Here is a 14714-nt window from a genome sequence, read left to right as displayed (position 1 = left end):
TGCTGCTTCTGAGTTCATACAGATCTAAGTGAGAAGTGCTGCCACCAAGGATCATGGCATCATATGGGCACGAGCATATTATACGTGCAGAGACATTTGGGTGAATCTTAACACTCCAATAAATCATACATAAGAGTTGATGAAATAAACTTGGGCTAATGACTATCTATACTATACTATAGTCCTTCCACTGGATCTAGTTTTCAGTGTATATCCCCACATCTCCTTTTTATAACATTATTTATATTGTGTGTTATAATGTCCACTCTTTGCTATATCATTCTCTCTATGAATATGACATTCATGTGTGTACTGTGTATAATAATGACATACCAAAGATGCCCAGTAAATAGCAAAATAAATGTATGGTGATATGAGGAACATTATACTAGTGTTTTGAAAAGTATTTAGTAATTCTGCCAGGAAAGAGAATGTTGTTCAATGTACATTTTTAGGTATGTATTTTAATTTCAGCCTACATTTTATTCCCTGTAGGGGTTAGAATTTAGATGTGTAGAATTCATAGAGAATGCTCTTGCTTCTTTAGTTTCTTGCTTCCTTTGCTTTTGGGGATTTGGGGATTATTTAACTACAAAATAAGACATCTTACTCCATATTTCCATAGCATTAGGTTAAAAATTATGTATTGTATAAACTTCCAGTGAGAATTCAGAGAGTGACCTCAGATTAACCTGGTCACCATTTTTTGCAGTTTGTGTTGAGCACCAGTGTAAGTAGTTATATATTCTTACATAAACTATGCTTATCTTTAGCCGCTACCTCTGGCTTGGTAGTATGTGTGCTATGATGGGCATGCAGAGACTGTTGAAGGGAAGTAGAGTGTTCCCTCATGTGGTCACTAGGCTGCAAAGTAATCTTTTCTTCCCCTTCTTTTTGTGTGATCCAACTCAGTCTTAATTTTCCTGAATGGTTTAAAAATATCTTTTACTGAGAATTTGTTTAAATTAGGGATCCCTTTGAGTTCTGCACATTCCATTTGCTTAATTTGTTTCTTTTGAGTGTGTAGCAATCCCTCTTCATCTGTTGAGGAAAAACTTGAGTCTCCTGTAGAAGATTTTCACAGACTATATTTAATTGGTTATGTCCTGTGTTGCTTAGAGTTTTTCTGTTCCTAACCTTTCCTGTAAACTGGCAGGTGACATGTCTAGAGACCTGTGTAGCTTCAGATTGTTAGAGGCAAGAACATTTCATATGTGATTCTATGTATTTCTTTTCATTCATAACAGCATGTCAGGATTGATTTCACTCTAGGTGTTCTTTTACTGTGTTGGAGCCTGTCAGAGCTACTAAAATTTATTTTTCTGTGAAAATAAAGTATTCTGTCTAAATTTGGCAGGATTCTCTGGGTAAATGGGATGAATTGAATGTATATACATTGTAAAAGTATTTATTAGGTTGCATTCCATGATAAGGATTACATAGTTCAACAATGATGCTTTTTTGCTGGATAGGCTTGGAAGTCTGGAACTGCTCAGTCCACAGAGCTGAATGGTTTAGCAGCTTCAGTCCAATACAGAAGGCTTGGAAGCTCTTGGAGAGTCTCGCTTATAGGTCTAGTTTGGAAGGCTAAGAAGCTGGAGTGTGATGTCAGCTAAGAGCAGTAGGGATGGACACACTTGCTCAGGGAGAAGCAAAGACAAGGAGGCAGCACTATCTTTTCCTTGACTGACTGTCCTGGAACTCACTCTGTAGACCAGGCTGGCCTCAAACTCAGAGATCCACCTGCCTCCCAAGTGCCGGGATTAAAGGTGTGCACCAGCACTCACAGTGTTTCTTATTTAGGTACTTATCTAAAATATATAGAACAACCTTAGTGGGGTAACATATATTAAGTTGAATCTACAGAGTGTGTGTGACACTAGTGAATTCATATTCTAGTAACCATCCATGTTAAAGTCACCCGTGTTACTATTCTCTTCTATACTTGATTTTTTGTGGCTCTGCTCTTAACTGCTTATTTAATTAAGTTTGGGGAACTTCGTTCTAGCAAGCCTGATATAGACGACAATATTAAACTGTTGCATGTTGAGATTTGACAAGCACCAGTGTATATAAAGTCTAGATTTATTTGTCATGCCTGCATACCTCCTTATTCAGGTAATGCAAAGATAATAGGCTTGAATATTATTCCCTCAGTGGCTCCTGATTCTTTCCTAGCCTATAACATATTAATGAAATTTGCATGCTCCATAGTTGGCACACCTGAACTCTGGTAACACCTGGGAGGTAATATGCTCATTGACTGGGCAGGAGAACTTCTGATTCCACTCCCTATGCCAGTATTCTTGCTGCCCTCTCAATTCAAAATACAGCAAGTAATACAGTTTGACTTTACATTGACTAAGATGGTGAATGTTCCTAAATCACAAATTCCCAGAGCCTAACTTGGTTCCATTTGACTAAAAACTATATTGTAGTAGGAAGAAAAGTTCAAGCTGATGTAATAATACTTGGGCTTTGTATTGAACTTTGTGTATTCTTTTTAAAACCATGAAGATCCTGGAATGAAATGTACAGTTTTAAATCTTTGAAGGCTTCCTTTCTTACTCAGTCATCATAATCAAGCATTTGAATCAGCTTATGTTGCATAGGACAGCTAGGAAAAACTTGGCAAAAAGGATATGAGGGGAAGCAACTGAATAATACAAATTAAAAAAAAAACAAACTAGCAAATCACTTAAAATTATGGTGTAGAGTCTGAATGTGAAAACGAGTTTCAGACATGACTGTTTATGCCTGTTTAGTTGTTAACTTTGTTCAGTTAATGGCCCCTAGACTAAGTAGCATATTTTTGCTTCTAAATCCCTAAAATTCAGGCAATTTGTAACCTGAAAAGCTACTTGCAGTACTAAATATAGAAGGTGCATGGGTGGCTTCTGAGAGGATAATGTAATGGATATGGAAAGAGTTTGCAAAGGGACAGGCTTGATAGTTCTCTTGAAAAACCTAACACCCTGGCTCTGTAGTCTTCAGGCTTCTCCTTCCTTCACGCTTGTCCCCTTGTCCCGTAATGAAGGTATGCCTCCCAGTATAGTATAATGCCTTTGTCATTGAAGGCAGTCTGTACTGACCCTGAAATCAGAAGTTAATTCAAATCATCTTTGGTGCTTTATGATTATTATTTTATTTTTTAGACTTGAATTAGCTATGCAAGATTGTTGATGGAGGGAGGGCCTACTTTTCGTCCTGGCCGCCCAGCTATCTTACACTAAAAATAATCACACAGAAACTGTATTCATTAAGTTACTGCTTGGCTCATTATCTCTAGCCTCTTATTGGCTAACTCTCACATCTTGATTTAACCCATTTCTACTAATCTGTGTTCACCACGAGGTCATGGCTTACCAGGAAAGATTTAGCATGTCTAACATGGAGTCTCCATGGCGGTTCTCTCACTCTGCTTTCCTCCTCCCAGAATTCAGTTCTGTCTTCTCCGCCTACTTAAGTTCTGCCCTATCAGGCCAAGCAGTTTTTTTATTGATTAACCAATGAAAGCAACACATACACAGAAGGACCTCCTATACCACAAGATGGGAAAAAACTGTCATCCTGTAATTAACTTAGTAATTAATGATAAAGTGATAAACATGGTACTTATGCCCAGGAATATTTGCTCCTACTTCCTAGTTCTTATCCAGCTCCAGACTCTTTCTCAACCAAGAAGCTTTTCTTTACTAGTCTTTCAAAAAGAGCTTACATAGTTTTGAAAATCTTTTCAAATGTGTCATGCCAATTCGGTAATATGTATAACTTAAAAAATATAGAAATCAACTCAGGGTATCTCAGACATTTCCAAGCTCTGTGCCAGCAATTCTTAGTTCCCCATTAAAGCTCAGAACAGTATTTATTAAAGTATTCACAGATTATATCATTAGAGATGTAGCCAACATGAAATTTTTTAAATTGTTAGTGATTGCATTCTAAAGACATACGAGGTAAAGTACATCAAAGGCAGCATGGCTCTTGAACCGAGGCAGAATCACAATGCTTTTTTATTTCAGAGCTATAAGGAAATGTAGGAGAAAGTTTCTGGAACATTCGGACAGAAGATCTACTACCAGTGAAAACAACAGTGTTCACACAGATACGCAGGTTTAGGAAATTGACATGAGGCACCAAAATAATTTCATTCTAAGACTACAGATCATTTGTTCTGCAAATATTTGTACATTTAAAACTCCATAATATTATTGCATGAAAAATTACATTGAGAGTCTAATATTTCCCCCTCCCAGTTGGTAGACCCTGAAGCACTTTATGTGTCTGGTTTTGAGCACCTCTTTAGAAGCTGCTGGAAAACAACATGTATCGTGCTTATTTTAGACAGGAAAGTAAGGATGGAGCAGTAAAAGGCTAGCATTGTCTCCTCAGTCTGCTTCTGCAGATAAGAGGTACTGTAGTCTTTTCCCTGACACTACATGATGGAGTCTTTATTATGTGTTATTTAGCAATTGGAAAATGACCATTACATGTGCTGCACTCTCATTACCAATTTCCTTACAACAATTCTAAAAGTGTGAGTATGGAAGCATATTTTGTGATAAAGGCCATTATCAAAAATGAGAAAAAGCAGTTGTCTGGCATGGGTGTTGTAACTGTTTCTTGTGATATGTAGGGCAAACATGACTGCTTGATCTTGACTCTACTGCAGAATCTAATTTGAATTCAGTCTTTTTAGTACACTAATGTCTCAAAGTAGCCACTACTAAGAACAGGTCGACAAAACACTTTATTCTTTTCAGTCTTTGTTGAAATAGGAGCGGCAGGGCTGCGTCCCTGGCACCTGGCCGCCCCCATGGCTAGCTTTACTCGAAATAATTACACGGAAACTGTATTCTTTTAAACACCGCTTGACCCATTTCTATCTAGCCTCTTCTGGCTAGCTCTTGCACCTGGACTAGCCCATTTCTAATAATCTGCTGTAGCCCACCAGCTGGCTTACCAGGAATGATCTTAACCTCTGTCTGTCTGGAGTGGAAGAATCATGGCAACCCTTGACTCAGCTTCTTTCTCCCAGCATTCTGCTCTGTTTACTCCACCCACCTAAGGGTGGGCCTATCAAATGGGCCTAGCAGTTTCTTTATTGCTTAACCAATGAAATCAACAGATTGATATATGACACTCCCCCATCACTTCCCCTTTTTCTGTTTAAACAAAAAAGAAAGGCTTTAACTTTAACATAGTAAAATTACATATAGCAAAACAGTTATTAAGCAAGAATCACAGTTACAATATTTATATCTATTTTATCTTTTATCATAACAATGGAAAACTAACTACCTGTCCATTCTTCAACTCCATCAAAGACTCCAGAAGGATATAATATTTCCTAAGCAAACAAGAAATAAGAAAACTCTAGAAATGACAGAAACATCTCGCTGCCTGGACAGTCACCCAAAGTTCTTTTGTACCGTTGGGGCATCCATCTTCAGCCTTCAGGCCCATAGTATCCAGCAGACATTTTCATCAAGCAGGAAATTCCAAAGACAGTTCAGTCACTTTCTGCTAAATCCTGCAGAATGTCTCATAGATTCTTTCATGAGTCATGAACCCCAAAAGACCGTCTCACCTTTAGGCAAGTTCAGCAGTCCTCTCTGCGGGTTCTCTGTGTCCATTTTATGCAACAGTCCAGGCAAGAGCAGTTTCTTGCCCAAATGGCTATCAAACTCCATAAGGATCCTCTTCGATGCCCATCTTCCTCTCGAAGTAGATTGGTGCCGCCAGGAGCAGATATGTCTCATTGTCATGAAAAGTCCTAAGTTATTAAAATATTTTAAATGCCATATTCTGCAGCCTTTGAGAGATATGAAGAATGCCTATCTGAAATATATCTCTATATATCTAGAAAATCTAAGTAACATGACTACAAACTTGACTATTATTTATGATTATCCATCAACAACCTATATTTCCTAATTATACATTATATTTTAAATGAACTACACAATCACAATACCTTAATCAAGAGCAGAATTACATATATATATATATATAACAAAATTGACCTTAAATCTCTATCAATAAAGCAAAATCTATACTAATGCAAATTATTCATATCTATATCATATCCCCCTTTAAATGTAAAAGAACATTTATAAACAATATTTTGGGAACATGGGCGCAGTTTTTTCTCTCCAAACTGCTTCCTGCTGAATGGGGGCGTCGTTAATGAGGTCTTTCATGGTATAACCTGTGTGCTAGTTTCATATCAGTTGGCAGTTGAACGAAGTAATTTTTTGAGGGTGTTACAGCAACCTTTCAGGAGGGCGTGGTCTATCATACCATATTGGGATAGATGCAATCCACAGGGTCTGGTCAGGAATGATCTTAACCTGCATCTACCTGGAGTGGGAGAATCATGGCGACCCTTGACTCAGCTTCTTTCTCCCAGCCTTCCGTTCTGTTTACTCCACCCACCTAAGGGTGGGCCTATCAAATGGGCCTAGCAGTTTCTTTATTGCTTAACCAATGAAATCAACAGATTGATATATGACACTCCCCATCAAGTCTTGATGTACTATGTTTAATAAAAATTTCAAGATTAAATTTATTTTTTACATCTTGCTTACTTTATATAGGAATCATGGATAATTTCTGCATATAATTAATAAATACATATTTATATATCCATGTAATTATACTTATTTAGCAACATTTCCTTTCTTTGTCCCCACAGATTCTGTCAAGTTTTAAGAACAAATGCATCTTATAGCTCATGGAAGAAAAAACACAAATCAAGACGTTTTTGGGTTCCAAGCTGCCAAAATATGGAACGAAATCTGTGAGAAGTACTCTGCAGCCAGTGCCAAATGGGGCCACTGTGGCTTTATTAGGGGCTTCCAAGAGCAGTAGTGTCAAAAGTTACATCAAAAATAATGGCTCTGATTGTTCATTGTCCCACTCATTTAATTGGAGACAAGCAAATAAATACCAACTTGGTTCACAAAATACAGCAGAACTTAATAGTATTCAAAGCGCACATGATAAACTAATTGACCCTGAGCAACATGCATCTGCTCCAGGGACGCTTGATGGGGATGGGGTAAAGGGAGGTTTGAGAAGTGCTTCTGTGTTGACGTCCAAATTAGCAAGACCATCTACCATGTTTTTGTCATCTACAGAGGAGTTAAGTCCAAAATCGTTTTCTGGACCATCTAATTTGGGTAAATTCACCAAAGGCACATTTCTAGGAAGGACTTCATATTCTTCAGTCAATGCCAAGTCACATTTAAATACATTTTATAGGAACCGGTCACCTGGTAACATGCAGAAGCCAAGAGTGAACTCCTGTGCCACCAGGAGCAGTTCTGGAGAAAGTTTGGCACAGTCCCCAGATAATTCTAAATCTATTACTTGTGAAAAAATGGTAAGGTCACAAAGTTTTTCACATTCCATTCAGAATTCATTCCTTCCGCCTTCGTCTATAACCAGATCACATTCCTTCAACAGAGCTGTAGACCTGACAAAGCCTTATCAGAACCAACAGCTACCTGTTCGAGTGTCTCTCCGGTCAGGTATGCTGACGAGAAATTCTCGGCAGTCAGAAGTACTCAATGGGAATGAACACTTGGGGTTTGGTTTTAATAGGTCTTATGCTGCTGGCGCAAAGAAATTGGCTTTATCCAATGGCACAGGTGTATCTTCCACGTTGGGTTATAGGATGGTTCATCCCTCTCTACTGAAATCTAGCCGACCTCCATTTTCTGGGACTGTGACAGTTGATAGTAATAAAAATTCACCTGCTGACATGTGTGTTGAGGAAGAAGCTATAGTTTTGGCAAAGGATGGCTCTACTGACAAGGACCATGAACTAGTTGAAAATGAAAGTTATCGAACAGACAATGATCAGACCGTGAAGCATGATTCTAAAATGCGATACCTGAGTGATGACGTGGATGATATTTCCTTGTCATCGTTGTCATCTTCTGATAAGAATGATCTAAGTGAGGATTTCAGCGATGACTTTATAGACCTAGAGGACTCCAACAGAACTAGGATAACTCCAGAGGAGATTACACTCAAAGAAGAAAAGCATGAGAATGGACCATCAAAGGATAGATTGGATTCTCCTAAGGAAAATGAACAGACCTTCAGTAAAACTGACGAATGGATTGATATAAGTGTCTCTGGTAAGTATGAATATCCTTAATTCATGTACTTTCTCTTAGCGATCATAGCACAGCTCACATTGGGGTTGTCTTCTGATAGTTTCCAAGATGCTGTTTCACTGAGAAGACTAGTCTAGATAAAATGGAGCAGGATATCAGCCTTCTGGCTTGTTTTGATCCTGTTTTTACCTTGTCTAGGATGGAATCAGTCCAAACTCTTCAAACTTTGTTCTTTTTGGGGCTGTCTTCTTCAGGCTGATTCCTACGTGGTATAGGCTGTGCTTTCCTGATGGTCTTCCCTGCCCTGTTAAACAGGACCATTCACTATAGCCATCATTGCACTCCGCTAAGAGCAAAGCCATAGCAGATACGAGTCAGAGGACAGACTGTGTTCTGTTGAATACTTTTCTATCCTAGGGATCGTTTGGTTAGCAGTCCTTAACTTCAGTGGATCATTGTTTACTTTCATTACTGAGGAGAGAGAATACCTATTAAACATTTCTTCTTAGACTTGGCCATGTTGGTACTAAGTGTGGGATGAAGGTTATTTGTTCGACTATCCTGAGAGATGAACACTGAAGGGAGTGTACAAGGCATGCCTAGTCAAGGGACTGACTATAGTGATGCGCTAAACCTCTGCAGCTCTTCTAAAACAGAAGATGACTAGATCACTCTTTTTCCTGTTAAGAATGCATCTGTGAGGCTAAATAGTTTACAGAGAGGGAGAGGATTTCCTGAACAGTGATTAAAATTCAGTATTTTGTCAGGCTGTGGTGGTGCACACCTTTAATATCAGCACTTGGGAGGCAGAGGCAGGTGGATCTCTGTGAGTTCAAGACCACTGTGGTCTACAAGAGCTAGTTCCAGGACAGGCCCCAAAGCTACAGAGAAACCCTGTCTCGAAAAACCAAAACCAAATCAAACCAAAATAAAATAAATATTGTGGGAAATATTAAAGGAATGAGGATGTAAGAAATGTTGCAGAGTGAGTTTTATGTTATGCTACAGAATGTTTAGCAGCTTATTTTTAAAACTCTGCCTCCTTTTTTGTTACATTTATTTGGAATTTTGAAGCAAGCTTTAGTTTGGGTTTTTGAACAAAATGCTGTTATGATACATTGGATTATTAGAGCTTATATTTTAGAAATGAGAAATGATCGTTTTGTAAATTCCTGTTTTTTTTTTTTTCTTTCTTTTAACACCATTTGAAGACAGGAGTGAATGTGCAAAGCACACCTCTGGGAATAACTTGGTTTCACCAGAAACGGATTACAGAGCTGGATCTTCATTTGAACTCTCTCCATCTGACAGCTCTGATGGAACGTACATGTGGGACGAAGAGGGCCTAGAACCCATTGGGAGTGTCCATCCTGTTGGCAGCTATGAGTCCTCTGAAATGAACAGCATAGTATGTATGAATTTGTGCGCCCTTTTGGAGTTTTATTCTTACTCTGTTATACAGGGACACATGACACTGATAAATACTTTAAACCTAGAAATCAGCTTTCTTATTTGAGAATAGGAATTTGTACCTGTCTGCTAATGGCTTCTAAAATGTGTAACTAACACACACACACACACACACACACACACACACAATACATCCAGGTATTTGTGCTTACTGCTTTGGTCAGGTTAACCTAACAACATGGCTTGCAAGGAGGTGAAGGGCATGCATGGCCTGTAGACATTTTTTTAGTTGCTGTATTGAGAAGTGCCACTGGTGAAGGGAGGTCAGGGGTGGTGCTTAACAGCAGCGTTTCACAGACAGTGTGGAGAAGTTGCTCTGTGACCAGGAATTAGCTGTTGGCAAACCCTGTGTTAGGTTGTGTTGATGGGCTACCATTCTACCACCAACTCAGTGTGGCTTAATATAAGGGAAGGTTTCGGCCTTTGTTTCTGCAAAGTCTGTTGTAGGTCTGGAAAGTCTCTGGGACAGTTGTGTTTAGTGACCTAAGCTGCTTTGGCCTTGAGCTTGACCTTGTCTTTGAAGCCCCTTCTTCCTGTGATAGAAGAAGGCAGTATCTTCGGTCATAGTCTTGTAGTATTTAATTTGGCCTGCAAGTGGCACTGGGTGCTTTCACTCATAACCTGATCATCAGAGCTTGTCTGTGGTCCCACATAAATACTCAGGGGATAGGAAATGTAATCTCTGTTTCTGGAAAGAGGGAACTAGAAGAGCTGTTGGCAATAATGCATGACTCTTTTACAAGACATTACAAGTCACATGGATAATGACACATGAATAAAATGTAGCTGGTGTATTTAAAATGGCTCAATGTAATTATTTAGGTCATAAAATAGAAATCCTCGGCCGGGCGGTGGTGGCGCACGCCTATAATCCCAGCACTCGGGAGGCAGAGGCAGGCGGATCTCTGTGAGTTCGAGACCAGCCTGGTCTACAAGAGCTAGTGCCAGGACAGGCTCCAAAACCGCAGAGAAACCCTGTCTTGAAAAAGAAAAAAAAAAATAAAATAGAAATCCTCATTCAATCAAATTGATTTGTAGATATACAGCATTCTAATTGTCTTTTTAGGCAGCATGACATTCTATATTCATACAAGTCTGTGACATAAAGAAAACAGATATTTCCCAAGAGATTTTTAAGTTTTACATACATAAGGAAGCCTTTGTTTGTATATATAATTTACAGAGTATCTTTCTCTGTTTAGGTCAAAGTTACAGTTTAAGACTTCACTATGTTCTTTATTAATAGCTTTTAAATGTATAATTGAGGTTCTTATCAACATTTTGTCCTGTAGAAGGCAGTCGTAGGTCACTTAGGCTGTTTTTAAAGGTTCATTATCATAACTGACAGACGGCCCTCTTTACAGAGTTTAGAATGTACATGGATGACCTTGGTGTTAAAATCCGTGAGTGCTTGTCTTCTTTACTGCACTTGAGAATAATGATTGGAAGCAGCAAGTCTTTACTGTACTGTAGAACAAGATGGTGGCTCCTGATTTTTCTCTCTGCTTCGTTTTGAGTCTGGGTTTCACTATGAGGCATGTCTGTCCCAGAACTCTATGAGTAGACCAGACTGACTTCAGATTCACAGGGATCTGCTTGCCTCTGCCTCATAAGTGCTGGACTTAAAAGTCTACATCGCCTTGCCCAATTTTAATATTTTTCTTTATTGATCCAAGGGGAAGACAGTCTGAGAAAGGATGGATATATTGGCAAAGCATGTTAAGTTCTTTGATAGTGGATTCACTGTTTTTGATGGAAGTTCATAGTTTTTGCTTTGACCATTTTCAACTTTCTTGCCTTTATGATACATCTCTTAACTGTTTGGTCTTCGTTGAGATGCTCTGTTTCGGCCGATGCATTTTGTTTTCCCTCTTTTTGCGCAGATATCAGTATACTTTGTCAGTTTATTTGTTTATTTCCCTTCCTTCTATAGTAAACTTGTTTGATCCTTAGCAAATAATTTATTTAAGAAGAATTTTGTTTTTTTCTTTTAACCAAAGAGTTTGCTTTTGCGTTTTTGGTGTACTTCACTCTGACATCTTACTATTTTTACTTACATTGTCTTCCTCTTTCTGCTTTTACATTTTCCTTTTCTTTGATAAAATAATTCCTGTTAATTCTTGTAACTTAACTCCAAATGAGCTTTAGCATGCTCTTTCTGTTCTTGGACCTTACAACAATGTTAACTCCAGTCCCAGTGAATATAAGTGAAGTGTTTCTAGATTGTACGCCAGTTGTCACTACTGATACAGGTTAGAGGAGAGTGCCCACTGCCCTGTTGTGAATTTAGCCCAGGGTCTGTGCATGCTGTGTCAGCACTGCAGCACTGGGCAGCATCCCCAGTCAGCTCCTGTTTCCTTCAGCTGATGCTGCTTTTTTTTTTTATTTTTTTATTTTTTTTTATTAAGAAAAGAAGGAAAAAAAAAACATAAACAAAAAACAAGTTTCCACCTCCTTCCAGCCTCCCATTTCCCTCCCCCTCCTCCCACCCTTCTCCCCCTCCTCCCACCCTTCTCCCCCTCCTCCCACCCTTCTCCCCCCTCCCTCCACTCCTCTCCCCCTCCCTCTCCAGTCCACAGAGCAGTCCGGGTTCCCTGCCCTGTGGTAAGTCCTAGGTCCTCCCCCCTCCGTCCATATCTAGGAAGGTGAACATCCAAACTGGCTAGGCTTCCACAAAGCCAGCACATTAAGTAGGATCAAAACCCCGTGCCATTGTCCTTGGCGTCTCATCAGCCCTCATTGTTCGCCATGTTCAGAGAGTCCGGTTTTATCCCATGCTTTTTCGGTCACAGTCCAGCTGGCCTTGGTGAGCTCCCAGTAGATCAGCTCCACTGTCTCAGTGGGTGGGTGCACGCCTCGTGGTCCCGACTTCTTTGCTCATGTTCTCCCTCCTTCTGCTCCTCATTGGGACCTTGGGAGTTCAGTCCAGTGCTCATGTGTGGGTCTCTGTCTCTATCTCTATCCATCACCAGATGAAGGTTCTATGATGATATGCAAGATATTCGTCAATATTGCTCTAGGATAGGGTCATTTCAGGTTCCCAATCCTCAGCTGCCCAAGGAACTAACTGGGAACCTCATCTTGGGCACTTGGGAGCCCCTCTAGGGTCAAATCTCTTGCCCACCCTAAAGTGGCTCCCTTAACTAAGAATTGTGGTTCCGTGCTCCCCTATCCACCTTTCCTTTATCCCAATTCTCCTGATTCCCCAAGTCCCCCCTCCTTCCCTTCTACCTTTTCTCTCCCCATCTCCCCTTACCCCCATCCCACCCCACCCCCAAGATTCTAATTTTCTCCCCGGCAATTTGGTCTACTTCCCTTAGCCAAGAGGATAACTATATGTTTTTCCATGGGTTCACCTTCTTACTTAGCTTCTTTAGGTTCACCTATTGTAGACTCCGTGGCCCTTATTTATGGCTAGAAACCAATTATGAGCGAGTACATCCCATGTTCATCTTTTTGGGTCTGGGACACCTCACTCAGGATAGTGTTTTCTATTTCCATCCATTTGCATGCAAAATTCGAGAAGTCATTGTTTTTTACCGCAGCGTAGTACTCTAGCGTGTATATATTCCATACTTTGTTCATCCATTCTTCCATTGAAGGGCATCTAGGTTGTTTCCAGGTTCTGGCTATTACAAATAATACTGCTATGAACATAGTTGAACAAATGCTTTTGTCATATGAAATAGCATCTCTTCGGTATATTCCCAGGAGTGGTATTGCTGGGTCCAGGGGTAAGTTGATCCCGAATTTCCTGAGAAACCGAAACACTGACTTTACTTTGTATTTGAAGTAAAAGAGTGCTAAGGACACTTGGTGCAAGTTCTTATGTTGTCAAGGATAAACAGAGAACTTTCAGACCAGCACTTTGGAAACAGTCACTAGCTGGAATTTGGCTGTTGGTTTACATGCTTAGTAGTACTTGTGTATAATTTACATTCAGTAAAGGACAATCAGCCCATGGACTTTTTGTGGCCTTGTCCAGATGGTTATGGGGAATATTCTGTCACTTCAAAAAATTCTTTTCTGTTCCTTTTATTGATCCTCTTATTCCAGAGAAAAGTTACTTCTTACCACGAGAAAGAGAGGAAAGGATGCTGGAATATTTCTTCTGTCACTGTAGATTAATGGTACTGTTCTTAAACTGTATATAAATGGATCTGGGCACATATTATTTTGTGCCTGGCTTCTTTTAATGAGTTGTAGCTTGTTTGTTTTATTGTGTGGGACTCTCTTTGCTGTGATGCCAAGGTTATTAAACAGGAGCACTACAGCATTGTGATGACCCGTGTGCTAACACTAAGATATTTGGGAAGTGAGGGATTTCATGCTGGATTGATCGTACAGATGGAAACATCACCTCTCAGATTTAGAAGTTGCAAGTATTATTTCTGATTTTCTTAGTTCTGCCAGATCACCCGGAGTTGCTGGTTAGACTTGTTGCCTCCTTGTTGGCTTCCCACTCTTTGTAATATGGAATCTGCCCTCTGGCTTTCATTTTCTACAACCTCTTCTCATTTACTTCGGTCAATCTGGTCACTTTACCTTCTACTTCCTGCTTCTTTTCTTGAGTATGGTTGGTACTTTATTTTTCCTCATTGCTCATTTTGGTTTTAGGTTCTAAGGTCTCAGTTTAATCTTTATTGAAATGAATACCATGAAAGGCCCCATAAGGATTACCATTCAATTAAAAAGTAAATAGAAACTCTTAAACTGCAGCTACTGTTTATTGCTGTTTAGTATTTTCCATGCATATTGTGACGTAACATCTTTAGCAAGTGAGTTTCTAAGGCCTCACGTGTCATAATAGCAAGCTGCCAGTAACTAGAAATGTCATGCCAGTGTAGATGGGAAGGTGAGGGACGGCTTACAGAAAGTTGAGACAGTCTTAAAATAGGTAAATGGGAATTTCAAACTCATCTTCATCCCTCTGGCTGTTCCCTGATTTGATACTCTGTTGATAATACTTTGTTCAGATGATTGAAATAATACCCACCAAATTTTCAAATGCAAATTTGTTTCTCTTTATTTTGTACAGCTACTTTGAGAATGTGCAGACATTCATCTTTTCCAGTGTTAGGTCTGTTGATGCTTTTTTAATTGGAATAATAAAAA

General features: G+C 39.4%; 1 protein-coding gene across 6 annotated transcripts in view; it reads left to right on the top strand.

Annotated features, from left to right (window-relative positions):
- The window catches only part of Ccser2 (coiled-coil serine rich protein 2), a 115912-nt gene that overhangs the window by 19794 nt on the left and 81404 nt on the right, over positions 1 to 14714 (top strand). For 5 of the 6 annotated variants that reach the window (XM_041662493.1, XM_041662497.1, XM_041662495.1 and 2 more), the window contains exons 2-3: positions 6698 to 8150; positions 9341 to 9537. The exons of the other annotated variant lie outside the window; for it this stretch is intronic. In XM_041662493.1, the coding sequence (XP_041518427.1) occupies positions 6737 to 8150; positions 9341 to 9537 (1611 nt within the window). In that variant the 5' untranslated portion in view covers positions 6698 to 6736. The remainder of the gene's footprint in view (positions 1 to 6697; positions 8151 to 9340; positions 9538 to 14714) is intronic. 6 annotated transcript variants of the gene reach the window in all.

The sequence above is a fragment of the Microtus oregoni genome, unplaced genomic scaffold (assembly GCF_018167655.1).
Source record: "Microtus oregoni isolate MIOR12 unplaced genomic scaffold, Mior012 000013F_ref0000133, whole genome shotgun sequence".
Lineage (NCBI taxonomy): Eukaryota > Metazoa > Chordata > Mammalia > Rodentia > Cricetidae > Microtus > Microtus oregoni.
Note: the sequence above shows the minus strand (reverse complement) of the source record. Positions and strands in the feature narration are given on the sequence as shown.